Genomic DNA, 27,121 nt, shown 5'->3' on the forward strand with positions numbered 1-27,121 from the left:
GCTACTGGGGTATTTCCTAGAATAAACTGGTATTTTTCATAACAGCTGATTGGTAACCACTCTGGGATCCCTTAGCTTTCTAGTATTGACAACTTTCCATGTATTATACTGGTATTTCCCCCCCCACTCCCCGACTACTGGCCACACCATCCCCAGCAGAACCCAAAACAAGACAGCATCAACAAAGGACAGATCACCACTCCGTCCCTCCAGGCTAACCTCGGATGTGAAGAGAAACCAGAGCGTTTGGGTCACTGTGAACCCAAAGGTGGGTTATGAGCCAATCCACGCCCTCCTACCAGGGGTCAGGGATGTCGGCCGATCTGGGGAGAACCCAGGTATCCGGGGGATGGAGAGATGGATGGAAAGATGGCGGAGAACAAGAAACTTAGATTTGCTGACCCCCAAGGAGTGTATGTATAGGTAGCTGGAACGTGTGCTGTTATATCCATTGCATGTACAAGTTTTCTTTAAATTATTATTATATTATTATTATAATTTTTTTTGCTTTGATTTACAACCCCAGAGTCCCCCCAATTGTGGAAGCAAGAACTACCCCAAGGACCACGCAACAAATTATAATCATAATTTTCTTCTACATTACCCCAGGGATCCAGGAAGCGAGAGAGAGAGAGAGAGAAGAAGAGATGTTAATGGCTAGTTTAATACTTTCATGGCTGGACTGGGCACCAGCAAGACAACAAGCAGAGTGAGTGAGATTGTTAGCTGATGGAAATCACTGGAGCTACATGGATTCACACCTGCTGGGGATTGGGCCCCACTGACCCCAATGGAGCGACAGCCGAGTGACCCCAGCTGGGATCCGCCCCATTGACCCCAATGGAGTGACGGGCAAGTGACCCATGCTGGGGATCTGCCCCACTGAGCCCAATGGAGCGACGGCCCCATGACACCAGCTGGGGATCTGCCCCACTGACCTCAATGGAGCGACGGGCCCATGACACCAGCTGGGATCTGCCCCACTGACCCCAATGGAGTGACAGCCGAGTGACCCCAGTTGGGGATCTGGCCCCACTGACTCTAATGGAGTGACGGCCGAGTGACCCCAGCTGGGATCTGCCCCATTGACCCCAATGGAGTGACAGTCAAGTGACCCATGCTGGGGATCTGCCCCACTGACGCCAATGGAGCGATGGCCGAGTGACCCCAGCTGGGATCTGCCCCATTGACCCCAATAGAGCGACGGTCAAGTGACCCATGCTGGGGATCTGCCCCACTGACCCCAATGAAGCGACGGCCCCATGACACCAGCTGGGCATCTGCCCCACTGACCCCAATGGAGCGACAGCCGAGTGACCCCAGTTGGGAATCTGGCCCCACTGACTCTAATGGAGCGACGGCCGAGTGACCCCAGCTGGGATCTGCCCCATTGACCCCAATGGAGTGACGGCCCCGTGACCCCAGCTGGGGATCTGGCCCCACTGACCCCAATGGAGTGACGGCCCCATGACACCAGCTGGGGATTGGGCCCCACTGACCCCAATGGAGCGACGGCCCCATGACACCAGCTGGGGATCGGGCCCCACTGACCCCAATGGACCGATGGCCCCATGACCCCAGCTGGGATCTGCCCCATTGACCCCAATGGAGCTACGGCTGAGTGACCCCGGCTGGGGATCGGGCCCCACTGACCCCAATGGAGTGACGGCCCCGTGACCCCAGCTGTTCTTATTTATTTATGTTGAACAAAAAGGTGATTTATTAAACACCATCAATCTACAGAGTAAGGAAAAGAACCCAGGAGTCCTGGCTCCTATTTCCTCAGGCTCCATCCTGTTAGACCCCACTCCCCTCTTAGAACCAGGACTAGAGCCCAGGAGACCTCAGTTCTTTAGATCTCTCCATCTCCTGATGGAAACCAAGGGTGTCCCTGCCCCTCGCGTTCACTCGGAGCGTCATTCCTCTCCTGCTCTCGGACTCATCACATCTGTTTATTCACAGTGCCAGATAGCAGTCTGACAGATCCCTCATTGCTCTGCCAAGGGAGGTGGGGCTGGGACAGGAGGGGGCTGCAGGTCAGGAGTGAGGGGCACCAGCAGAGGTGTGGGTGCGGGGGAGCCCAGGGCTGGGCTAGCAGGGGGCAGCAAGTCAGGACTGAGGAGCACAGGCAGAGCTGTGGGTAAGAGGGAGCCCAGGGCAGAGATAGCAGGACGCTGTGTGTCGGGAGTGAGGGGCACCGGCAGAGCTGTGAGTGTGGGGGAGGCCAGGGCTGGGCTAGCAGGGGGCTGCATGTCAAGAGTGAGGGGCACCAGCAGAGCTGGGGTGGGGGGTAGCCCAGGGCTCGGTTAGCAGGGGCTGTGTGTCGGGAGGGAGGGGCACCAGCAGAGCTGTGAGTGTGGGGGAGGCCAGGGCTGGGATAGCAGGGGGCTGTGTGTTGGGAGTGAGGGGCACCGGCAGAGCTATGAGTGTGGGGGAGGCCAGGGCTGGGCTAGCAGGGGGCTGCGTGTCGGGAGTGAGGGGCACCGGCAGAGCTGGGGGCTGGGGGGGGGGGGGGGAGGCCAGGGCTGGGATAGCAGGGGGCTGCGTGTCGGGAGTGAGGGGCACCAGCAGAGCTGTGAGTGTGGTGGGGGGGCAGGGCTGGGATAGCAGGGGGCTGCGTGTCAGGAGTGAGGGGCACCGGCAGAGCTGTGAGTGCGGGGGAGGCCAGGGCTGGGCTAGCAGGGGGCTGCGTGTTGGGAGTGAGGAGCACAGGCAGAGCTGTGGGTAAGGGGGAGGCCAGGGCTGGGATAGCAGGGGCTGCGTGTCGGGAGGGAGGGGCACCAGCAGAGCTGTGGGTAAGGGGGAGGCCAGGGCTGGGCTAGCAGTGTTTCAGGAGCCAGTGGAAGTGCAGGCCAAGATTGAAGGGAGTGGATAGACTGTGTTAGAAATAGAAAACGGCTGCCACACACAAAATTAGTGAAGCATGTGGTGTGGAGAGGCCTTGGGGATGGAGTGATGGAGAAAGAGAGACAGGAGAAGGGAAGTGTCTCCATCTCTGCGGGGGGAGGAGGCTCTCGGGGATGACCTGCCTCGAGTGGAGCTGGGGAGATTTGTGTACAGATTTCTGTGGGTTCTCAGCCTCTTTCCTCAGATGAAGGGGGTTCATTGCAGAGCAGGTTGGGTCCACCCCCCCGCCCCATCCCCGCACTCACCCTCCGAGCCTTGCTCTGGTATTTTACAGCTTTCTTGGTGTCGGACACAGCTCTTTCCACGTAGTCAACGGAGTGCTCCACATTGTACTCAATGCGGTCAATCATCTCCCCCTGAAACAGACAGCCCAGGTGAGAGGTAAACCCGCACAGAAAAATCAGCCAGTTTAGGGAATGGGACCCAGGGTCGTTCCCCTTAAGGGTGGGCATCGGCTCCAAAATGGGACTGGCTCGCTCAAGGGGGCAGAGAATGGGACATGGGGCCTTTCTCTTCTAGGGAGGGCTGTGAGTCAGGTGTGAATTTTATTTGAAAGCTATTCTGAGTCTTGTATGCAATGAGTTTCATGAGTCTCAGTCCAGATTCTCATGGAGGAAGAGTCCCCATCACAACATCACAAGGGGGCCCTGGCTGGCAGCCCTTTGGAGAGAAGCCAACAGCTGAAATGGAAATCTAGGTACCTTGTTGCGAACTTAAAAATGCACACTACTGACACCTTTGCAGCCCCTGATGGACTCTGCAAACGAGCCCCATTTAGTGCTTCCTGGGTGCCAGAACTTTTAAAAGATTGGTGAGTCTGCTTCAGAACTTGTAACGCTGTACATTCTGGAACCTAGAACGTGCACTCTGGATCCACTGATGTTCTAAAAGAGTTCTAGAGTGGACCGTCACCTTACGGTAGAGTGTAAGATAGAGAACCCACCATCTGGGGACTCCCTCTAGCACTCTTCCTGGCCTCAGAGTGTTGGAACTCTGTGGGTTCTAGATGGCAGAACACATGCAGCTGTGACTATCTTCAGAAGCATCACTATCCAGATCTCTCTGGTTCTAGACTGGGGAGCCCATCTGACTGTCAAGCGCCCTGTGTTGCAGAATGCATTATGTTCTCGACCATTGCTCATGTCTTCCACAATCCAGAACTCTAACTGTTATGTAATGTAAAAGACCTCCAAGGTTTTAGTGGCTCAAAGGACTGAGAACTTGGCTAACTCTGAAATGCTGACGCCAACCATGGGCTCTGAAATCAAGAACTTTATGGGTTCTAGACTGCAGCACACAGGTTACATGATCAAGAACCCTGCATGTCCTAGACCATGGGCACTTAGATTCATGAAGCTGTCAGGTTGAGGTAATAATCTCAGGGGTTCTAGGTTATAGTACCCTGTAAATTATGGGCCATATTTCATGGGTTCCATGATACAGAACTTTCTGGGTTTTCTAGCGCAACATCTAAGTTCTAAGGTGCAGAAGGTTGTGGATTCTAGATAATAGTTCATTCCTGGATTTATCATGCGTGAACTGTCCATAATGCATGGATTCCATAATTCAGAACACAGCAAGTCCTAGACTGTTGCATTTAGGTGCAGAAGTCTGTTGAATACAGAAGGCATCTAGACAATAATCTCATGGGTCCAAGGTACAGAACCCTGTACATTCTAGAGCATAGCTCATGGGCTCCATGACCTAGAATTCTGCTGGTTGGAGATTCATTTCTGGGTTCTATGATACATATAGCTGCACATTCTAGACTATCACTCTTAAGTGCTAAAATGCAGAATGCTCTCCACTTGTGGTAATAATCTCCTAGGTTCCACACTACACAATCCTACATGTTCCAGATCATATAAGATGGGTTCATTGATCCAGAACTCTCTTGGATCTGGGAAAAACACATGGGTTCTAAGATGCAGAAGATTGTGGATAATAGCTTATGGGCCCCAAGGTTCAGAACCCTGGAACATAGCTAATGGGTTCCAGGATCCAGAACTCTTCAGGTTCTATAGTACATGGGTTCTAGGATGCAGATGACTGTGGGCTTTAGATAATAGCTCATGGGTCTCAAGGTCTAGAACCCTGTATGTTGTAGACCACAGCACATGGGTTCCACAATCTAGAACTCCTTATGTTCTAGCCTACAGTATATGGTTTTATGATGCAGAAGGCTGTGGACTGTAGATAATATGTGCTGAAGGTTCAGAACCCTGCAGGTTCTAGACCAGAGTTTCCCTGATGCTGTGCTGTCAGGCCTGAACAGGGGTACCAAGGAATTTTTTGAAAAACTACAAAGGGGGGGAAGCTGACTTCTGATTGGTCATCTGCCTCACTGACCTTCCTCCTCCAGGAGTGAAGCAACCAATCAGAGCTCAATAGCCCTCTCTTTTCCCCTCCCGTTCTGTGTGAGCAATGGGTCAGCTCCTCTGCCCCTCCTCTTCCCTCCTACAGATGCCAGCTGAGGGTGGGGTGGGGTGGGGTGGGGAAGAGCCCCTGGAGCTCAAGTTGTGCCACGGCAGAGAAAAGGTTGAGAACCACTGTTCTAGACCATTGTTTATGGGTTCCACAATCTAGAACTCTTTGGGGTCTAGATTATAGTGCATGGTTTCTATGCTGCAGAAGGCTGTGGGCTGTCGAAAATAGTTCCTGGGCTCCAGGGTCCAGCACTCTGCAGGTTCTCAACCACAGCTCACATGCTCCACCATCCAGAACTCTGCAGATTCTAGGCTGAAGCCCACTCTAGCTCCAGAACACTGCAGGTTCTCACCTGGCTCTCCACCAACATAGCCATGTCCACAAACATGTCATGCAGCTCACGGATACTGGTTTCCAGTTTGATGATCTCATTATGTCGGGTTTCGATCTCATTCAGAGCCTGTTTCGTCATCTGTGAGTCCATTTTGATCTGTGGAAGCAGAAGGGAGTCTGAATGATAGAAATAAGCATCCCCCCAATCCCTCCAGGGCCTTCTAGTGCTCACCCATTCAGGGCCGGTGAAACCATTTAGGCGACCTAGGCGGTCGCCTAGTGTGCTAGGATTTGGGGGGCGCAATTTTCTTTGGCAGCGACCACGGAGGCCGGATCTTTGGCCGCCCCGGTCCCCGCCGGCATTTAGGCAGAGGGAGATGGGGCAGGGGGGTGCGGGGAGGGCCGCCTGCAGCAAGTAAGAGGGGTGGTGGCATGTAGGGGAACTCCCCGCCCCAGCTCACCCCTGCCCCACCTCCTCCCCCAGCATGCCATGGCCGTTTCACTTCTCCCGCCTCCCAGGCTTGCAGTGCCTCAGTTGAGAGCTGCCGCTGGGGGGGGCGGGGGCACCTCAAGGCAGGGGTGCTGGGGGGGCAAGATGGAAGTTTCGCCTGGGGCGCGAAACCTCCTTGCACCAGCCCTGCACCCTTAGCTGAAATGCAGCCACCTCTGGGGTGGGGCAGCTGGGGATGGGGATGGCCTGCCCTGTGCTGAAATGCAATTGTCCCCAGTGGCACAGTGCCCCCTAGTGCCGCACTGGGCTATTGACTTGGGAACATGGGGAGCCCTGTTTCGGGTGACATCCCAGTCCTGACACTTACATCATCAGTGAAAATAGCCAGTTTGCCGCTCTCCAGCATGTCTTCCAGCTCTTCATTGGTGGTTGTCCGACCAGCTGTGAAGGCAATAGAAGGTCAGTGGCCTTGGCCTATTGCTCCAGGGCTGACGGAAGCAAAGTCCCAATCCCTGTTGCACAGCGCCCCCCCTAGTACCACCCAGACTGCAAAGGAACAGCACCCCCTACTGAGCTCTGTTCCCAGCAGCACAGCGCCCCCTAGTGCCTCACTGGGACACTGTGACCAGCCCTGATTGCCTGGGGAGAGCGACCCCTGCTGAGCCCCTGTCCCGCTCCCCGCAGCACAGCGCCCCCTAGCGCTGCATAGGGGCACTGGGGTCACTCAGCACTTTGAGGGTGTGTGCGCCCACACACACACACACACCCAGGGTGCTGATTCCTACCAGCAGGGGGCAGTGCTGCTCTCTCTTACACACACACACACAACCACAGCTTCCCCATGCAAAGGCCCCGCCCCCATCCAAACCTACTTATCTCCAATTGCCTCTGGATCCGATCCTTGCAGCGGTCCCGGTATTTGGACTGGGTGGCGTTGTACTCTGTCATCACCTCCACGAACTTACGGGATAGGGTGGAGTGCTGGGGGGAAGGGGTGGGGAAGGGAGACACCGTGAGAGACGCAGAGCGGCCGGGGGCACTATTTTTTGGGGGGGTCCCTTCGGTGGTGGAAGCTTGTGGCGCTGACTGAGATTGCGAGTGATCTGCCCTCGACTTAGTGGAGGGAGGGATGCGGGGAGCTGTGATGGGAGAGAGCTGGAGAGGTGGGGAAGGAAGGGATGGAAGAGAGAGGATGGCTCTGGAAGTTGATGCTGAGGCTGGGGCTTCAGGAGGGAAGGATATTGGGGGCGGGGAGACGGAGGGGTACCTGTGTCTGGGGGGAGTGAGGAGGAGGGATACCTGTGTCTGGGGGGAGTGGGGAGGAGGGCTACCTGTGTCTGGGGGGAGTGGGGAGGAGGGCTACCTGTGTCTGCGGGGAGTGGGGAGCAGGGATACCTGTGTTTGGGGGGAGTGGGGAGGAGGGATTCCTGTGTCTGGGTGGGACGAGGGAGGAGGGATACATGTATCTGGGAAGGCAAGGATGGAGGGATACCAGTATGGGGGGGGGGTGATGGCGGAGGAATACCTATGTTGTGGAGGGCGAGGACGGAGGGATACCTGTTTCTGGGGGGCAGGTGAGGGCGGAGGGATACCTGTTTCTGTAAGGGCAAGGGTGGAGGGATATCTGTGTCTAGGGGGAGGAGGGCTGAAGGATACTTGTATTTGGGGGAGGCCGAGGAGGGAGGGATACCTGTGTCGGGGGGGAGTGAGGAGGGAGGGATACCTGTGTCTTGAAGGAGTCAGGGCAGAGGGATACTTGTATTTGGGGGGGCTGAGGAAGGAGGGATACCTGTGTTGGGGGGGGCGAGGGAAACCTGTGTTGGGGGGGAGGGCGGAGAGATACCTGTGTTTTACGGATCCGCAGGTCAGCCGAGGACCGGTTCAGCCCCTCCTCCTGCTCAATGCTCTGCTCGATGGCTGTGGAGAGACATGAGGAGCTGGATCTGAGCCACGGACTCCCTTGGCATGGGAGACGGGGAGTATTTTTCAGGGCAGAGTGATATGCCCTGGAGGGGAAGGCGTGCAGGACCAGCCAATATGGCCACCCAGGCTCGTACCTTTCAACTTGGAGCGCACCTTGTTGGCCGTCTTCTTGATGTCGGCCGTGAGGTCCTCCAGCTCCTGCTTGGTCTCTGCATGGGCGGGGGGAAGCGGGGGGGATGAGATGGAAGAGTCACCACCACCGCCTCCCACACTGGGGGTGAGGCCACCTTCCCAACCCCCTGATCCCCCTGGGATCCCCATGGCGGGCATGCCTGCCAGGGAGTCCCCTCCCCGCCCCCCCGCCCACCTTCCACACTGGGGACGGGGCCTGGAACAGCTGGGTGAACAAAGGGTGAATGGGGAGATGTGTGGATACAGATAGCTAGGCACACACACGGAGCCATGGATGACGGGAGGGAGGGAGGGAGGGATGGAGGGACAGAGTGATGAATAGATGGAGGGCGGGACGGACAGTTGGTTAGGCAGATGGAGGGATGGCTAGAGGACAGATTGACAGGCAGACGGATGGGTGGATGGACGGATGAATCGGAGGAGAGAGGGATGGATGGATGGATAGATGGATGGAGGGAGGGATGAAGGCCCAGCGAGATGGATGGAAGGAGGAAGGGGGAGGGATGTATGGGTGGACAGGGATGAATGAAAGGAGAGGGTTGGATAGACTGAGGGGTGTGTGTGGGGGGGGATAGATAGGTAGGTAGGTAGGTAAAGGGTGAATGGTTGATACATGAAGGAAGGAGGAAGGAAGGGGTGGATGGACCCCTCTAGGTTCCATCCCCCTCTCCCCCCAGCAGAGCAGGGAGGCGATGGGGCTCAGAGACCCCCTCAGCCTGGGGCACCGCAACTCACTCTCGTCTGGGTTGGGAGCAGCCAGGATGGCACTGTGCTGCTTCTTCACCTGCTCCACGTCCTCCGACAGCTTCTCTATGCAGCCACGGATCTCCTCCACCTGGGGACGGACAGATGGACAGATACATGCACGGGGGCACTGCAATTGCCAGGCATACCAGCATGGGGCACTGTGCTGCAGGGAACAGGGCAGGGGGCTCTCTCCCCTGGCAGTCGGTGCTGGTCCCAGTGCCCCATTGTGGCTCTAGGGGGTGCTGTTCTGCAGGGAGTGGGGCGGGGGCTCAGCAGGGGGTGCTGGGCTGCAGGGAGCGGGGTGGGTGCTCAGCAGAGGGTGGCAGGCTGCAGGGAGCAGAGCAGGAGCTTGGGAGGGGGCGCCGAGCTGCAGGGAGTGGGCAGGGGGCTTGGCGGGGGGCACCAGGCTGCAGGGAGCGGTGCGGGAGCTCAGCAGGGGGTGCTGGGCTGCAGGGAGCGGGGTGGGTGCTCAGCAGAGGGTGGCAGGCTGCAGGGAGCAGAGCAGGAGCTTGGGAGGGGGCGCCGAGCTGCAGGGAGTGGGCAGGGGGCTTGGCGGGGGGCACCAGGCTGCAGGGAGCGGTGCGGGAGCTCAGCAGGGGGTGCTGGGCTGCAGGGAGCGGGGTGGGAGCTCAGCAGGGGGTGGCGGGCTGCAGGGAGCAGAGCAGGAGCTTGGGAGGGGGTGCCGAGCTGCAGGGAGAGGGCTGGGGGCTTGGAGGGAGGCGCCAGGCTGCAGGGAGAGGGCTGGGGGCGCTGGGCTGCAGAGAGCGGAGCAGGAGCTTGAGAGGGGGCGCCTGGCTGCAGGGAGTGGGGTGGGGGCTCAGTGGGGGGAGCCGGGCTGCAGGAAGTGGGGTGGGGACTCAGTAGGGGGTGGTGGGCTGCAGGAAGCGGGTGGGGAGCTCGGCAGGGGGTGGTGGGCTGCAGGGAGCGGGGCAGGGGCTCAGCAGGGGGTGGCGGGCTCCAGGGAGCGGGCAGGGGGCTCGGCAGGGGGTGGTGGGCTGCAGGGAGCGGGGTGGGAGCTCAGCAGGGGGTGGTGGGCTGCAGGGAGCGGAGCAGGAGCTTGGGATGGGGCGCCGAGCTGCAGGGAGTGGGCAGGGGGCTTGGTGGGGGGCACCAGGCTGCAGGGAGAGGGCTGGGGGTGCCGGGCTGCAGGGATCGGGTGGGGGGGCTTGGCAGGGGGAGCCGGGCTGCAGGAAGCGGGGTGGGGGCTCAGTAGGCGGCACTCTCCCCTGGCATTCCATGCTGGCCCCAATGCCCCCACGCGGCACTAGGAGGCGCTGTGCTAAGGCCCTGGATCTTGTCCCATATCGCCCCCCAGCACCATGCTGTGGCATTGGAAATGAACTGTTCTGTGAACTTTGCTATTCCTCCTCCTGCCCCCCGCCCCACCCCGCCGTGGCTGCACAATTAACTAGGCCACGTGTGTAACTTACGACACCACCACCTGCGTGCGAAGGACAAACTGCATCATCAGTGAGCTCCTTGGCCTATTAATCAGCCTGTCTGAATATTAATAAGGCCAGCTGCACACTAATTCAGAACCACCTGCCTTGGCAGGAGTTATTTCAGGTTACGCAGAAGCACCTTGTCGTGAGCGAACGGGCAGAGATGCAGCCGGGTCTGGGGTGTGGCAGCTGGGTGAGGAGTAGGAGTTGTCAACTGTCTAATCACACAAACCCAAACAGCCTTGCCCCACCCCCTGCACCCCCATCCCTAAGGCCCCACCCCTGCCCCACCCTGCCCCTTCCCCAAGGCCCTGCCCTGCTCACTCTATTTCCCCTCCCTCTGTCGCTTGCTCTCCCCGACCCTCGCTGACTTTCACTGGGCTGGGGCAGGGGATTGGGGTATGGGAGGGATGCAGGCTCTGGGCTGGGGCTAAGGGGTTTGGAGTGTGGGTGGGAGGGAGCTCTGGACTGAGCCTGGGGCAGAGGGTTGGGGTGCAGGAGGGGGCTCAGGGTTGGGGGAGGGGGTTGGGGTGTGGGAGGAGGTGGGGGGTTCAGGCTCTGGGAGGGCTTAGGGCTGGGGAACGGGTGCAGGAGGGGCTGGGGGGTGTGGGCTCTGGGAGGGAGCTTGGGTGCAGGAGGGGGATCTGGGCTCGGGCGGGGGTGGGGGTGCAGAAGGGGGTGTGGGCTCTGGAAGGGAATTTGGGTTCAGGAGGGGGCTCCGGGCTGGGGCACGGGGGTGCGGTGTGGGCTCCGGCCGGGCGGCACTTACCTTGGGTGGTTCCCAGTCAGCGGCACAGCAGGGCTAAGGCAGGCTCCTTGCCTGCCCTGGCCCCGTGCCGCTCCTGGAAGCTGCTAGCACATCCAGGGAACTGCGGCCAATGGAGCTGCCTTAGTCCCGCAGGACCACTGATTGGCAGCCGCCCAAGGTAAACTGAGCCAGAGGGCTCTGCGCGCTGCTCCCAGAAATGGCCGGGGCAGGGGACTCTGCGCGCTGCCCCTGCCTGCAGGCACCGCCCCCGCAGTGCCCATTGGCTGCAGTACCCAGCCAATGGGGTCTGCGGAGCCAGTGCTTGGAGCAGAGACAGACCACTCCACCCCTTAAAATAAAAATACAGAGATATACCTATCTCATAGAACTGGACGGGACCTTGAAAGGTCATCATGTCCAGTCCCCTGCCTTCACTAGCAGGACCAAGTACTGGTTTTGCCCCAGGTCCCTAAATGGCCCCCTCAAGGATTAAACTCACAACCCTGGGTTTAGCAGGCCAATGCTCAAACCACTGAGCAATCCCTCCCTTCCATGGGCTGTAGGGATGTGTTGGCCACTTCTGGGAGTGATGTGGAGCCAGGTCAGGCAGGGAGCCTGCTTTAGCCCCACTGCACCGCCGGACTTTTCATGCCTAAAATCTCCCAGTTTGGCTTCAGTAGCCTCCAGGAGATAGAGCCCGATTCTGGGAGACTCCCGGTGAAACTGGGAGGGCTGGTAACCCTAAGTAGGACATGACTCGTATAAATAGCAGCCCTTCGTCTCTAACCTGTTCGAAGAATTCGTCCATAAAATGATCCCGGTCCACATGAACCACCTCTTCTTCATCGTCACTGTCTTTGGCCTGGAGGGGAGAGAAGATAAGAGATTAGAGGCCCCACTGTCTCCCCCAGATGCACACAGATCCCAGCGACCACCTTAGAGCAATTTGCAAGGTGAGCAGGTATGTATCACACAACCCAGCCCTGAGATACAGCCACCTCTGGGGCGGGGCAGCTGGGGAACAGCCGCACAGCGACGCCGCGTAGGCATGGCTCACCCAGTGCTGAGATGCAGCCATCTCTGGGGTGGAGCGCAGCAGGTGTCCTACAATTTAGGACATAAAATGAACAAAGTTATGGCCTATGCCCTTCAACACCAATCTGCAATTCCCCCACGCTCTTCAAGTCCTGAGCTCCCCCACCCACAATTATGCTGAAACACCCATTATTTATGTATGTATGTATCTATCTTTCTATCTATCTTGAATTAATGATAAATCTTTTGTTAAAGATAACGTCATGCAATGAAACTCCAGGAATTCATCCAACCAAAGTTGGCAACCCGACTTTGGGGTGCTGTCCTATACACCACATTGCCCACATGGTGGCCTGCAAGGCCTACAAAGGCCAACAGAGTCTGGTCCTGGAGTAGTTTGTTGGCTGGGCAGCGAGGCTGAATCTTGGGAGAGGGGACAAATTGAGACCTTGGTTTTGACCCTCTTTAGGCCAAAAGCCACTGATTGCCAATCCTTTCAGGGAATAGGGACCAATGCTCCCCACTAAAGACCGGGGTGACTGCAGGGGGTCCTGCATCCACCCCCAGTTAACATGGGACCATGCTGTGTCTGGTTTTGGCAAAAAAAGGAGGGAAGCAGGATGTGGGAGGCAAGAGATTAAGAGGAGGGGTCCCCCTAAATAATTTCACTGGGGTTCCCCATCCATCCTTCCCCACCAAACACAAAATCAGACTGGCCTAAGAAAGGAACAGATCTACTGCAACAGCTGGGGAAATTGAGGCTCAGAGTGCTAAAGGGGTTGGAACAAGGTCATGCAGTGCTTAGACTAGACTAGAAACCAGCAATGCTGACCCCCATCCCTGCCCTAACCCACCAGACCCCATTCCTCGCCCAGAGCCAGGGATAGAACCCATGTGTCCTGACTCCCAGCCCCACCTACTCTAACCCACTACACACCAGATAGAGGGGTGTGTGTACGGAGATGGATAAACAGATGTTTGTTTAGGAGGATAGGAAGATGTATCTATAGAATCACAGGACTGGAAGGGACTTCGAGAGGTCATCTAGTCCAGTCCCCTGCACTCCTGGCAGGAGTAAGTATTATCTAGATCATCCCTGACAGGTGTTTGTCCAACCTGCTCTTAAAAATCCCCAATTATGGAGATTCAACAACCTCCCTAGGCAAATTATTCCAGTGCTTAACCACCCTGACAGTTAGGAAGTTTTTCCTAATGTCCAACCTATATCGCCCTTGCTGCAGTTTAAGTTCACTGCTTCTTGTCCTATCCTCAGAAGTTAAGAAAAACAATTTTTCTTCCTCCTCCTTGTAACAACCTTTTACATACTTGAAAACTGTTCTCATGTCTCCTCTCAGTCTTCTCTTCTCCAGACTAAACAAACCCAGTTTTTTCGATCTTTCCTTGTAAGTCCTGTTTTCTAGACCTTTCATCATTTTTGTTACTCTTCTCTGGACTTTCTCCAATTTGTCCTCATCCTTCCTGAAATGTGGTGCCCAGAGCTGCACACAATACTCCAGTTGAGGGCTAATCAGTGCGGAGTAGAGCGGAAGAATCACTTCTCGTGTCTTGCTTACAACACTCCTGCTAATACAGCCAAGAAGGATGTTTGCTTTTTTTGCAACAATGTTACACTGTTGACTCATATTTAGCTTGTGATCCACTATGACCCCCAGATCCTTTTCCACAGTTCTCCTTCCTAGGTAGTCATTTTCCATTGTGTGTGTGCAACTGATTGTTCCTTCCTAAGTGGAGCACTTTGCATTTGTCCTTAATGAATTTCATCCTGTTTACTTCAGACCATTTCTCCAGTTTGTCCAGATCATTTTGAATGTTCATCCTACCCATCAAAGCACTTGCAACCCCTCCCAGCTTGGTATCGGCCACAAATTTTATAAGTGTACGCTCTGTGCCATTATCTAAATCATTGATGAAGATACTGAACAGAACCGGACAGTGGTTTTGGAACATTTTTAATAGTGGGGGTGCTGAAAACCAGCCCCCTTATCCCTATATACTCCCCCCCGCCAAGCTGAGGCCAGGACCCCCAGTGTGCGGGGCTGGCAGCCGGGATCCAGGGTGCACGAGGCGGCAGCTGGGACCCCGGGTGCGGGGCTGGCAGTCAGGAGCCCTGGGGTGCTGCAGCATCCCCTGTACCCCTAGTTCCCATGCCTATGGAACCAGACTCAGAACTGAACCCTGCAGGACCCCACTTGTTATGCCCTTCCAGCATGAGTGTGAACCACTGATAACTACTCTCTGGGAACAGTTTTCCAACCAGTTTTGCACCCTATGTATCTAGTTCTCTCTCTGTCTCTACTGAGATCCAGATCTCTCTGCAACTCTGATGTAGCTCAGCTTAAAAAACAACAAGGAGTCCGGTGGCACCTTAAAGACAAACAGATTTATTGGGGCATAAGCTTCCGTGGGTAAAAAAGCCACTCCAAATAAATCTGCAAGTCTTTAAGGTGCCACCAGACTCCTCATCGTTTTTGTGGATACAGACTAACCCTCGATACTTAGCTCAGCTAACTACAAACTCCTTTACCTAGGCCAGTGGTTCTTAACCAGGGGTACATGTACTCCCGAGGATACACAGAGGTCTTCCGGGGGTACATCAACTCATCTAGATATTTGCCTAGTTTTGCAACAGGCTACATAAAAAGCACTAGCAAAGTCAGTCCAACTAAAATTTCATACAGACAACGACTTGTTTATACTGCTCTATATTCCATACACTGAAATGTAAGTACAATATTTCTATTCCAGTTGATTTAGTTTATAATTATATGGCAAAAAGGAGAAAGTCAGCAAGTTTTCCATACTAGTGGCTGTGACACTATTCGTATTTTGATGTCTGGTTTTGTAAACAAGTAGTTTTTAAGTGAGGTGCAACTTTGGGGTAGGCAAGACAAATCAGACTCCTGAAAGGGGGACAGGAGTCTGGAAAGGTTGAGAGGTACTGATCTAGGCTTTGAAGCATTACATTTTTATTGGTCAACATCGATTTTACCGTACACACACACATCAATGAAAAAAAATATTTCCATCCATAACAACTGAAACTGGCAGCTGGCAAAGTGAGGAAGATGCTGCCTGAGAGGGGAGTTTGATTTAAGTAGACGCATATGCGTTGACATGGGATGTGGACAACTTGCGTTTTAACGGTTACAACGCTTTCTGAATCTCAGCGTCTCCTGCCATTAAATAATTATGGTCTTGTGGCCCCAGGGAATTTCCCACAACTCGGAAAATTGAAATCAATACAAATACAAAAAAATTGCTTAAACCCCATAATTGTGTGCACCTGTTAAAATGTAAATAGATAAAAATCGGGAAAAAAAGTCTTAAAAATAGACATCAAAATTATTTAAAAAAAAATCAAATTCTTCAAACCCTGCCTTTATCTATCCATCCCTATACACTTCTGTCTCTTCCCACTACACACATCTATCTAATCTATCTGTCTATCTATTCCATGTTCCTCAATTCCACAGCCCCTCAAGCAGCCCTGTCTGTGCCATGACTACACTCCACTTACATAAGATGCTTTCCAAACTTGATCTAACCCCAGGCGACATGTTCTGAAGTAGCGGTGCGGAAACGTCCCCCTGGGAGGGCTCTGCTCCCTGTACAGAGACCCAGCACTGCAGGGAGCGTATCGGCCTGGGCTGAGGGGTCCCATCCCAGAGCTGGGGCGAGACAGATCCACCCCCCCGAAGCTGGAGAGAGATGGGATATCCCAAAGGTGCTCCGGGAGGGGAGGAGTCTGGGATTGAGCCATGGAGGGGTGAAGTTGGGTTGGGGAGGGGCTGTGGCTGAGGCTGTGGCTGTGTGTCTCTTTCCTGGAGGGCATTCTGGCTCACATCTCTCATGCGTCTCCTTCGCTCCAAGGTCACTGCTTGGTGTGTTGGAGCAGTGACATAACACACACGCTCCGGTGGCTGCGGGAGGGGGCGAAGGGCAGCGCATCCTCTGCTTGGGGGACTATCACATTCCCATTGTCCTTCCAGGAACCCGTCATTCCCAAAATAACCAGCCTCTGGAGTGGCGTCAGCGCTGACCCAATGCGGCGCTAGGGGGTGCTGTGCTGCAGGAAACGGCATGGGATCAGCAGGGGGCGCTCTCCCCTAGCAATCAGGGCTGGCCCCAGTGCGGCACTAGGGGGCGCTGTGCTGCGGGGAGTGGGATGTTCTAGATTCGGGTGTCCCCCTTATAGCCTCTATTTTCATACAGGGAGGAGAGGGTCTCCCCAAAGCGTAGCTAGACTGCTCCCCACTCCTTGTTCTCTCCACCGTTAGCCTGTCTGGCCCTCCAGCGCCCCATCTCTCCTCCTGACCCCTCCCCAGAGAGGAGCCATCCATACCCTTTCACCAGCCCGTCCAGCCATACGACACACAGGCTCTGTGTGTGTGTGTGTATTTGTGCCTGGGCTTTTTTTTGTGTGTGTGTGTGTGTGTGTGTGTTTGTGTGGCTTTCTGCCTGTGTCTCAGATTGTGGGGGGAGGGGTGTCGGTGGTTTTATGCGTGAGAGTGTGTGTCACATTGTGTATTTGTGGGTGTGTGTCTCTGTAGGTGTGTGCTTGTCTGTGTGGGTCTGTGTTTGGCGTCGCTCTGCACACAACTGTGATTTTGTGTGCTTGCATGTCTGGTTGTGTGCCTGTTTGTCGGTTTTTGTGGGCATCCGTGTTTCTGTGTCTCTGTAGTAGTAGGTTCGCTGTGTGTGTGTGTGTGTCTGCAGGCCAGCGTGTTTGCCTGGTTGTGTGCTTTTGTGCACACCTGCGGCTTTGTGGCTGTAAGTCAAAATGCCACGGATGTATCCCAGCGTGTGTTTGTGTGGCTGTGTATTGTGTGTGTCAAGGCATCCCTCTGCCTTTGACTGTGCATCTCTAGCCTTGCGGCTGTGTGTCAGTCGGTGTGTTTGTGTTGTTTGGTGCTGTGCAGGTGCCGTGTTTGTGCTGGTGTCAGTGTGTCTCTCGGTGTCTGTCTGTACAGCCTGTCAGTCTCCAGTTCCCTTCCTCTGCCGCTCTGTGCTCAGGCCGGCCTTCTGCTGCAGCATCATGCAGGGATCTCCGTCACGGGCAGCCTGCAGCACGGACAGGCAGGGAAGAGGGGGGTGCTGCGGGGAGCCAAAGGATTCAGCCCCTGCAACCAGGGGAAAGTCCAGGCAGGGTTCGGGATGGGAGCAGGGCGGGAGATGGATGACTTAAGGGGCACTGGAGGGATGTTCAAATTGTAGAGAAAGTGATGGAAATCCAGAGCTCTGAGAGGGGAGTGGGGTCTAGTGGGTTGGGGGGGGGGGCTGGGAGCCAGGACTCCTGGGTTCTATCTCCAGCTCTGGGAAGGGACTGGGGTCCACTGGGTTGGAGTGGGGGCAGGCTGGGAGACAGGATTCCTGGGTTCTCTCCCCGACTCTTGGAAGGGAGTGGGGTCTAGGGGTTAGAGTGTGGGGGGGGGGGGCTGGGAGCCAGGACTCCTGGGTTCTCTAGCAGGGGAGTAAGGTGAAGCAGAATAAACAGGGGTGTCTCCCCCCCATATGGCTATTAAACAACTACCCCACCCCACCCCAGGGGCAGCTGCATCTCAGTGCCAGGGGAGCGATGCTGACATGCCCCAAAGAGCCGGATTGCTTCTGTGGAGTAATTCTTGATCATAATTAGAGCTATCGCTCCCATTCTCGCCCTGCGCTCTCCCAGCCCTCGAGAGCTGAGCGGCATATTTAGCAGCACTGCCCTCCCCTTGCTGGCTGAGGAAAACCCAGTGCGCCAGCGTCACAACACTGGGCTAAAAAAAGACTCCACTGCCCAAATATGGAGCCACTTAAACAACTTAATGGCTGCATGCACTGCTACTGCTGCCCTGCTCCTCCCACCCACAACGGGTTCCCCCCTATAGCCCACCTCTGCTCTAACCACTAGACCCTACTCCCCTACCAGAGACAGCACAGAACCCAGGAGTCCTGGCTCCCAACCTGTTCTAACGCAGTAGACCCTGCTTCTTCCCCAAAGGGTTGTGTTTGGGAGGGACAGAGAGAGGAAGGGGGGGTTATGGGAAGAGAGAGAGAGAAAGAGAAAGGAGGCTTATGGGGATGGAAGAATAGACAAAAAATAGTTGGAGTGTATTGAGATGGATGGAGAAATAGGTAGCGGGAACATATGGGGATGGATAGATCAATAAATAGATAGATGATGGCTGGGGGTGTATGGGGATGGATGGGTAGGCAGGTAGATAGAGGGGGTATATCGGGATGGATGGGTAGATATATAGAGGGGATATAAAGGGATGGATGGATAGATGGATTGGTTGGTAGATAGATGGAGGGAGTGTATGGGGCTGGCTGTCTTGATAGATAGTTGGAGAGGGTATATGGGGATGGATGATTGGATAGATGGGTGCAGGGGGTATATGGGGATGGATGGATGGATGGATAGACAGAGGGGGTATATGGGGATGGATGGATGGATAGATAGACAGAGGGGGTATATGGAGACGGATGGATGGATGGATAGACAGACAGAGGGGGTATATGGAGATGAATGGATGGATGGATAGATAGACAGAGGGGGTATATGGAGATGGACGGATGGATGGATGGATGGATAGACAGAGGGGGTATAGAGATGGATGGATGGATAGATAGATAGAGGGAGTATATGGGGATAGATGGATGGATAGATAGACAGAGGGGGTATATACGGATGGATGGATGGATAGATAGACAGAGGGGCGAGATGGAGATGGATGGATGGCTAGATAGACAGAGGGGGTATATGGAGATGAATGGATAGATGGACAGAGTGGGTATATGGAGATGGATGGATGGATAGATAGACAGAGGGGGTATATGGGGATGGATGGATGGATGAACGGATAGATAGACAGAGGGGGTATATGGAGATGGATGGATGGATAGATAGAGGGGGTATATGGACACGGATGGATGGATAGATAGACAGAGGGGGTATATGGAGATGGATGGATGGATAGGTAGACATAGGAGGTATATGGAGATGGATGGATGGATAGATAGACAGAGGGGGTATATGGAGATGAATGGATGGATGGATAGATAGACAGAGGGTTATATGGAGATGGATGGATGGATAGACAGAGGGGGTATATGGGGATGGATGGATAGATAGACAGAGGGGGTATATGGGGATGGATGGACGGATGGATAGATAGACAGAGGGGGTGTATGGAGATGGAGGGATAGATAGACAGAGGGGGTATATGGGGATGGATGGATAGATAGACAGAGGGGGTATATGGGGATGGATGGATGGATAGATAGACAGAGGGGGTATATGGGGATGGATGGATAGATAGACAGAGGGGGTATATGGGGATGGATGAATGGATGGATAGATAGACAGAGGGGGTGTATGGAGATGGATGGATAGATAGACAGAGGGGGTATATGGGGATGGATGGATGGATGGATAGACAGAGGGGGGTATATGGGGATGGATTGATAGATAGACAGAGGGGGTATATGGGGATGGATGGATGGATGGATAGATAGACAGAGGGGGTGTATGGAGATGGATGGATAGATAGACAGAGGGGGTATATGGGGATGGATGGATGGATAGATAGACAGAGGGGGTATATGGAGATGGATGGATGGATGGATAGACAGAGGGGGTATATGGGGATGGATGGATAGATAGACAGAGGGGGTATATGGGGATGGATGGATGGATAGACAGAGGGGGTATATGGGGATGGATGGATAGATAGAGGGGGTATATGGGGATGGATGGATGGATGGATAGATAGACAGAGGGGGTGTATGGAGATGGATGGATAGATAGACAGAGGGGGTATATGGGGATGGATGGATGGATAGATAGACAGACGGGGTATATGGAGATGGATGGATGGATCTTGCAAACCTTCTAATCTCCCCTCTCTGACCCCATCCTAAAGGGGACCCAGAGCCTCTGCTCCCTCCCTGCTGGGTGACCCAGATTAATTCCCTGCTCCTGTCCGGTCTGTCCATCCACTACCCTGGGGGTCTCAGCCCCACACTGCAAGGCTGGCAGGACTCAGCAGCCACCTCTGGCACCAGATGTGGCCCAGGGCTTAATTTGTAATGAGAGAGGTGCCAGGGCACAAGCTATTTTTTTACATTCATAAAAGACGCAGCAAGTCCAGAGGTGCCCGGTCTGTGAACTGCCAGGCCCAGAGGTGCTGGGGGGCTCTGAACTGCCAGGCCCAGAGGTGCTGGGTGGCTCTGAACTGCCAGGCCCAGAGGTGCTGGGGGGCTCTGAACTGCCAGGCCCAGAGGTGCCGGGCTCTGAACTGTCAGGCCCAGAGGTGCTGGGGGGCTCTGAACTGCCAGGCCCAGGGGTGCTGGGGGGCTCTGAACTGCCAGGCCCAGGGGTGCTGGGGGGCTCTGAACTGCCAGGCCCAGAGGTGCTGGGTGGCTCTGAACTGCCAGGCCTAGAGGTACCAGGGCTCTGAACTGCCAGGCCCAGGGGTGCTGGGGGGCTCTGAACTGCCAAGCCCAGAGGTGCTGGGGCCCTGAACTGCCAGGCCCAGGGGTGCTGAGGGGCTCTGAACTGCCAGGCCCAGGGGTGTTGGGGCCCTGAACTGCCAGGCCCAGGGGTGCTGGGGATCTGAACTGCCAGGCCCAGGGGTGCTAGGGCCCTGAATTGCCAGGCCCTGGCACAAATTAAGCCCCAGTGCTGTCACCTTGACAGTAATAGCAGCCAGGCTGGACTCTGGGTCCCCACCAGCAGTTGGGCTCCAGCTGCAGCTCTGGGGTCTCAGGGCTGAGAGAGTCGGGAGGGGACAGGGTGTGTGTGTGTTGGAGGGAGACAGCACATGTCTTTGTGACTGTGTGTGTGAGAGAGAGAAGCTGTGTGTTGAGGAGAGCTTGTGTGTAGCTTTATGTATGTCGCTATGTCTTTATGTGTAAAAGAGGCTGTGTTTGTGTGGGAGAAGTTGTGTGTGTGTGACAGTGTGTCTGAGGGTGTATGGGAGAGACTGTGAGCATCGGTGAGACCTGTGTTTGGATGTGTGGCTCTGCATCTTTGAGATTTTGTGTGTGTGAGCGATTGTGTGTGTGTGTGTGTGTGTAACAGTGTGCTTGTGTGAAGGACTTTGTGTGTGACAGAGACATTGAGTGGGTGATTGTGTGGGGGACACAGATGTGTGTGTGTCTGTGTGTGTGAGAGAGTGCAAGTGTGTGTCTCGGAGTGTATGTGTGTTCGAGAGATGGGGTGTGGTTCAGAGAGAGACTCTGTGTGTGTGTGCGCGTGCGCGCGTGGGGGGGGGGTGAGCCGTGTCCGCATGTCTCTGTCTTCTGGGCTGATGCCCCCTCGAGAAACCTTCCAGAGAAGCCAATAAAACCCAGTGCGACAGGCCCAGACCCCAGGCAAGCATCTGCCCCTGCCTGGCCTGGCCCCAGCCCCGACCCCCCAGCTCTTCCAGCCCTGCCAAGCACCCTGAGCTGGGGCAACTGATGGGGAGAGACAGAGGCCTCCTGTCACTGCTGCCCACCCCCCATGGGTGCCTGCATTGCAGCTGTCTGGCAGGGAGGGGCTGGTGGGCAGGAACATGGAGCCACAGTTAGACACACACAGACACACGCAGCCTGTGCGCTGGGGGCCTGCATGGCACCCCTGGGGCACCCACCAACCACCCAGTTATGGCCAAGAGTCCAGTGCCGGGGGCAGGGAGAGCCGGCGCTACCGAGAGAGCTGTACCCACCCAGAGGGAGAGAGAATCTATCTATCTATCTATCTATCTGTCCCCAGACACCCTTGTATCTATCAGGTGAGGTGGAGGGTAGCTTCTGTCTGGGATCTGCCCCATAACTGGAGGATCTTAGCCCCTAGCTGCCTCTGGCAAGATGTTGCTCACATGTGGCCTTGTGCCAGGGGCAGCTGGGCAATTTGGGGCCTCCTCATGCCAGCCACTGTCCCATGGCGGAAGCTGTTATGCCAGGGTCTCCCCGCTGCTCAGCAGCTCCCCAAGCCAGCCCAGCAGTGTAGGTTTGTGGGGCCACAACACACACATACACAGTCACCCAGACGGGGATCTGCTGTCATGTTGTATGGTGTGTGTGTGTTTTGGAGTGTATGGCAGTGGATATGTGTGTGTGGATGTGTGTCAAGTGTGTCTGAATACGTGGGCATATGCAAATGTGTTCTGTGTGGGCGTGCCATCTCCCACCCAGCGTACCTGTTTTATAACCCATGCAAACACACCCAGACACACACATGCACAGACACACTGACACAAACACATGCTCTGACACACACACTGACACTCTCTCTCTCACACACACACACTAACACACACAGTGACTGACCCATACGTGTCACTCTTTCTCATATACATACGGAGAGACACACATCAGTCTCTCACACACACACTCACTCACACACTGACATATACATATCACACACATACTCTCACACACACCACACACAATGACACACATACAGTTTCTCTCATACACCACACACTAACACACACACACACACTGTCTCACACACCCATACCCACACATCAGAAGCACACTGATAGATACACAGATCGCATACACTCTCAATCACTCACACACATCACATACACACTCTCTCACACACTAATACATCACACACACTCTCACACATTGACACACACTGACAGACACACAAGTCACTCACCCACAGACACGCAGGTCACACACACACTCTCACACATGACACTGACAGATACATACCTATTGCTCACACATGGACACACGTGTCACACATACACTCTCTCTCACACTCACACACTAACAGATACACACTCATCACTCACACATGGACACACACACAAACTGACACACACACTAATCACACACTGACACCCACCTGTTGCTCACACCCAGACACACAAACATCACATACACACTCTTTCACACTCACACACATCACACGCACTGACAAACACACACCCATTGCTCAGACATAGCCACACACACTCTCTCACATTAAACATACTGACAGACACACATATTGCTCACCCAGAGACACACGGGTCATGCACACACTCTCATTCACACACAACACACACTTACACACATCACACACTGACACATGCCTATTGCTCACACACATCTCACACACACTCACACTCACACTGACAGACACACACTTGTTGCTCACACACAGATACATGTACATCACACACATGGACAGACGTGTCTCACACACTCTCTTGCACTCACACACTGACAGACACCCCCCCCCGTTGCTCTCACACACATACACATAACACATACTAACACACACATCACACACACTCTCACACATTCATCACACACTCACAGATACACATCCATTGCTCACACAGACACAAACTCACATCAGACACACTGACAAACACTCATTGCTCACATACAGACACACACACATCACAAACTCACACACATCACACACACTGACAGACACACCTCCATTGCTCAAACATAGACACACACACTGTCTCGCATCACACAGCCTGACAGACACACAACCGTCGCTCACACAGGGACACACACGCACACTGACAGACACACAGCTATTGCTCACACACGGTGACACACAGTCGTCGCTCACACATGCACACACACACCCTGACAGACACGCAACCATCACTCACACATGCACACACACCCTGACAGACACACAGCCATTGCTCACACACGGGGGGGGGACACACACACTGACAGACACACAGCCATTGCTCACACACGGGGGGACATAGTCAGCGCTCACACATGCACACACACACCCTGACAGACACACAGCCGTTGCTCACACATGGGGACACACACACACACCCTGACACACAACCGTGGCTCACACACGGGGACACCCCCGCCCCCCCAAGGCACACAGCCATTGCTCACACACGAGGGGGACACACACATGCACTGACAGACACACAGCCACTGCTCACACACGGGGGGACATAGTCATTGCTTACACACACACACACACACCCTGACAGACACACAGCCATCGGACACACACACCCTGAGAGGCACACAGCCATTGCTCACAGACACACATCACATACACACGCTCATCACACACTGACAGACAAGTCACTCACATGCACGCCACACACTCCCTCTCACCCCCCTCGTGTCTCTCTGCTGCATTCACCCCCCCACCGTCGAGTGAAAACCCCCCTCCGCTCCCTGCAGCAAACCTGACCCAGCACCCACTGCGCCAGCAGCCAGCCGGGCCATCTTCCCGGCACTCACCTGCCCGCACCTGCAGCTGGGCCAGGGGTGTGGGGCCCAGGGCCTCCCGCTGGCCACAGCCCCCCCTAGTCCTGCCGGCCCCTGGCCCAAGGGCCACAGAGAAGGCAGCAGCCTTCAAATCTAGCCAGGAGAAGCCCCAGCGAGCAGCCCGGAGCTCTGGAATCCATTCCCACCTCTCCACCTCACTGCCTTTCTCAATCCCTCCATCCTTGAAGGGAAGGAAAGAGCCCCAGCGAGCAGACAGGGGCTCTCTATCCCCAGCTCCGTCTCTCCGCCTCGCTGCCTTACTCTATCCCTCCAGCCTCATAGCGAAGGGAACGGCGCCCGATCACCGAAAAGAGTCATTTATTCCTCCTCCATCCATCCCTGTGTCCCTGCAGCAAATGAGCACGCTCCATTCCCGGCTGCCTCTCTCCTTCTCTCTGCCTTTCCCGATCCCTCCATCCCAGCCAGCCTTCCCTGCTGCCAGCATCACATCATAGGAAAAAAAGCCCCTGCTTCTGTTCACTGCAGAAGGGTGTGCTTGCCACCAGCTATTTTAGACTCCATGCACTGAGCAGCATTGTCTGTCTGGCTCCATCCATCCATCCATCCCGCAGCAGCAAAGCGGAAAGCAAATCAACTAGCAATTTTGGAAGGGTTTTTCCCCTCAAGCTGTAATTAAACCATGTTTCTGGGTATTTGTTGTTAAACACACACACACACACATACTTCTGAACTGCCTGTATCCTGTTGGAGAGAATTTTCTCTCCATCTGCAATATTTTTATTAGGGAAGTGAAATGAGCGCACACACACACACACACACACACACACACACACACACACACACACACACACACACACACACACACACACACACACACACACACACACACACACCACACACACACACACACACACACACAAATAGAACCCACAGGAATCACAGACAGAAATAGATCCTGCCTTTTCCTTGAGAGAAAGATTTGCAAAGATTCCCGGCTCCCCTCCTACCCACCCACCCCCACCCACCGCCCCAACCTTGATCCGTGACATAAATTGGGGATGTGTGGAAAAGGGGTGGTTCTTTCTCCATCACCTCATATATATATTTTATCCTGCCACCGCATTCCTCCTCCCCCCCGCATCCTCCCAGAAAACCCCCAAAGGGGAGTGTGTGTGTGTGTGTGTGTGTGTGGGGGGGGGGGGGGAATAGGAATCCTGGCCAGGAAACTGGTGAAATATCGCCAGGAAAAAATATTATGAAACAGACAAGCCCGATTTGATTTGGGCACCAGAGAGGGGGTGGGAGCGGGTTAGATAGAGCTAGAAAGAAGGGGGTTGGGGGGGTCTGAATTGCCCCCCCGTATCCATCACGCATACCCCTTCCCATAGACCCATGGAAATATATTCTGGGGAGTGGTTATTCCCCCCCCCTTATCATCTCCTCCCTCTTGGTCCCTATGGGGGGGTGGCGCTGGATCCCCACCACACACACCCGCAAACACACTCCCTGGGAGTTCAGCAATGGACCTCCCTCCCCATCTAAATTTCCTCCCTTTGGAGATTTGAGCTAGGGGGTCTGCCCCAACATCCCACCCCTTGGAGAGCTCAGCCTGGGGGGTGGTCTGATCTCCCTTCCCCCTTGGAGCACTCAGCATGTGGGGGAGTCTGATCTCCCTTCCCCCTTGGAGAGCTCAGCCTGGGGGGCAGAGTCTGATCTCCCTTTCCCCTTGGAGTGCTCAGCCTGGGGGTAGGTCTGGTGTCCACTCCCCCGGGGGAATCAGGGCTCTCTCCCCGCCCCCCGGGCCCTGGGAGGGGGGATGTCTGATCTCCCTTCCCCCTTGGAGAGCTCAGCCTGGGGGGGTCTGGTGTCCCTTCCCCCTTGGAGAGCTCAGCCTGGGGGAGTTTGATCTCCCTTCCCCCTTGGAGAACTCAGCCTGGGGGGGTTTGGTGTCCCCTCCCCCTTGGAGCGCTCAGCCTGGGGGGTCTGGTGTCCCCTCCCCTGGGGAATCAGGGCTCTCTCTCCGCCCCCAGGCCCTGGGGGGGTTGGACGGGGGGGTCCCCTGGGTTAAGTAGAAAAGAGACATTGGCTCTTACAGTCCTCAGCTCCTGAGTACGGTCCTTCATGGCTGCTGCTGCTTCCTCCGGCTGCTGCCGCAGCCCCTGCTCCCCCTGGATCCGGGGGGGGCCCCTGCTGCTGGGGTGGCGGGTGGGGGAGGGAGGAAGAGGAGGAAGTGGGGGTGGAGGGGGCTCTGGGTTACTGCAGCACCGGGCGAAGCTCCTGCTCCAGCCGGGTGGCTGCTGCCGCTGCTGCTGCTCAAGGATGGAGAGAGGCTGGTGCTGATGCAGCAGAGGGGGCGGGGGGGATGCAGGGGAAGGATGGAGGGAGGGGGGAGATGGGGGTCTGGGCATGCTCCCTGCACCCCGCCTGCCCCCCCGGGGAGCGCTGGGAGTTGTAGTTTTGGGGGGGCAGGGCGGCGCAGATTTGGGGGTGGCCTCTGTGTGTGAGTGTGTGTCAATGTGTGTGTCTGTGGGCAGGTCAGTGTCAGAGAGTGTATGTGTGAGTGTTGCAGTGTTTGTGTGTCAGTGTGTCAGTGAATGTCTCAGTGTGTCTGTCTGTGTGTGTGTCTCAGAGCATGTGTCAGTGTTTGTCTGTGATTGTGTCAGTGTGTCTGAGTGTGTCTGTGATTGTGTAGCCATG

General features: G+C 55.4%; 1 protein-coding gene across 2 annotated transcripts; it reads right to left on the bottom strand.

The window, feature by feature from the left end:
• Positions 1 to 26,647, bottom strand: STX1B (syntaxin 1B). Of its 2 annotated transcripts, none has more exons than XM_050956975.1 (10): positions 26,518 to 26,642; positions 11,958 to 12,032; positions 8,969 to 9,068; positions 8,176 to 8,250; positions 7,962 to 8,035; positions 6,991 to 7,099; positions 6,486 to 6,559; positions 5,687 to 5,824; positions 3,153 to 3,263; positions 1 to 595 (listed from the first exon to the last, which is right to left on the bottom strand). In XM_050956975.1, exons 1-10 carry the CDS (start codon positions 26,545 to 26,547, stop codon positions 515 to 517), a joined length of 867 nt encoding a protein of 288 aa, XP_050812932.1. In that variant the 5' UTR covers positions 26,548 to 26,642; the 3' UTR covers positions 1 to 514. The 2 variants fall into 2 exon arrangements, with proteins under 2 accessions (XP_050812932.1, XP_050812934.1); XM_050956977.1 differs by lacking the exon at positions 1 to 595 and adding an exon at positions 1,928 to 2,014 and having other exon boundaries at positions 26,518 to 26,647.
• Between the last annotated feature and the right edge of the window lie 474 nt (positions 26,648 to 27,121).

Source organism: Gopherus flavomarginatus, chromosome 5, assembly GCF_025201925.1.
Source record: "Gopherus flavomarginatus isolate rGopFla2 chromosome 5, rGopFla2.mat.asm, whole genome shotgun sequence".
NCBI classification, from domain to species: Eukaryota; Metazoa; Chordata; order Testudines; family Testudinidae; genus Gopherus; species Gopherus flavomarginatus.

Bases quoted from the DNA above. Each gene is read 5' to 3' on its own strand.
- STX1B (XM_050956975.1), bottom strand. From the start codon at position 26,547: ATGAAGGACCGTACTCAGGAGCTGAGGACT. The intron at 12,033-26,517 runs GTAAGAGCCAAT...TCTCCCCTCCAG, and splicing joins GTACTCAGGAGCTGAGGACT to GCCAAAGACAGTGACGATGA. The intron at 9,069-11,957 runs GTTAGAGACGAA...GTCCGTCCCCAG, and splicing joins TGGACGAATTCTTCGAACAG to GTGGAGGAGATCCGTGGCTG.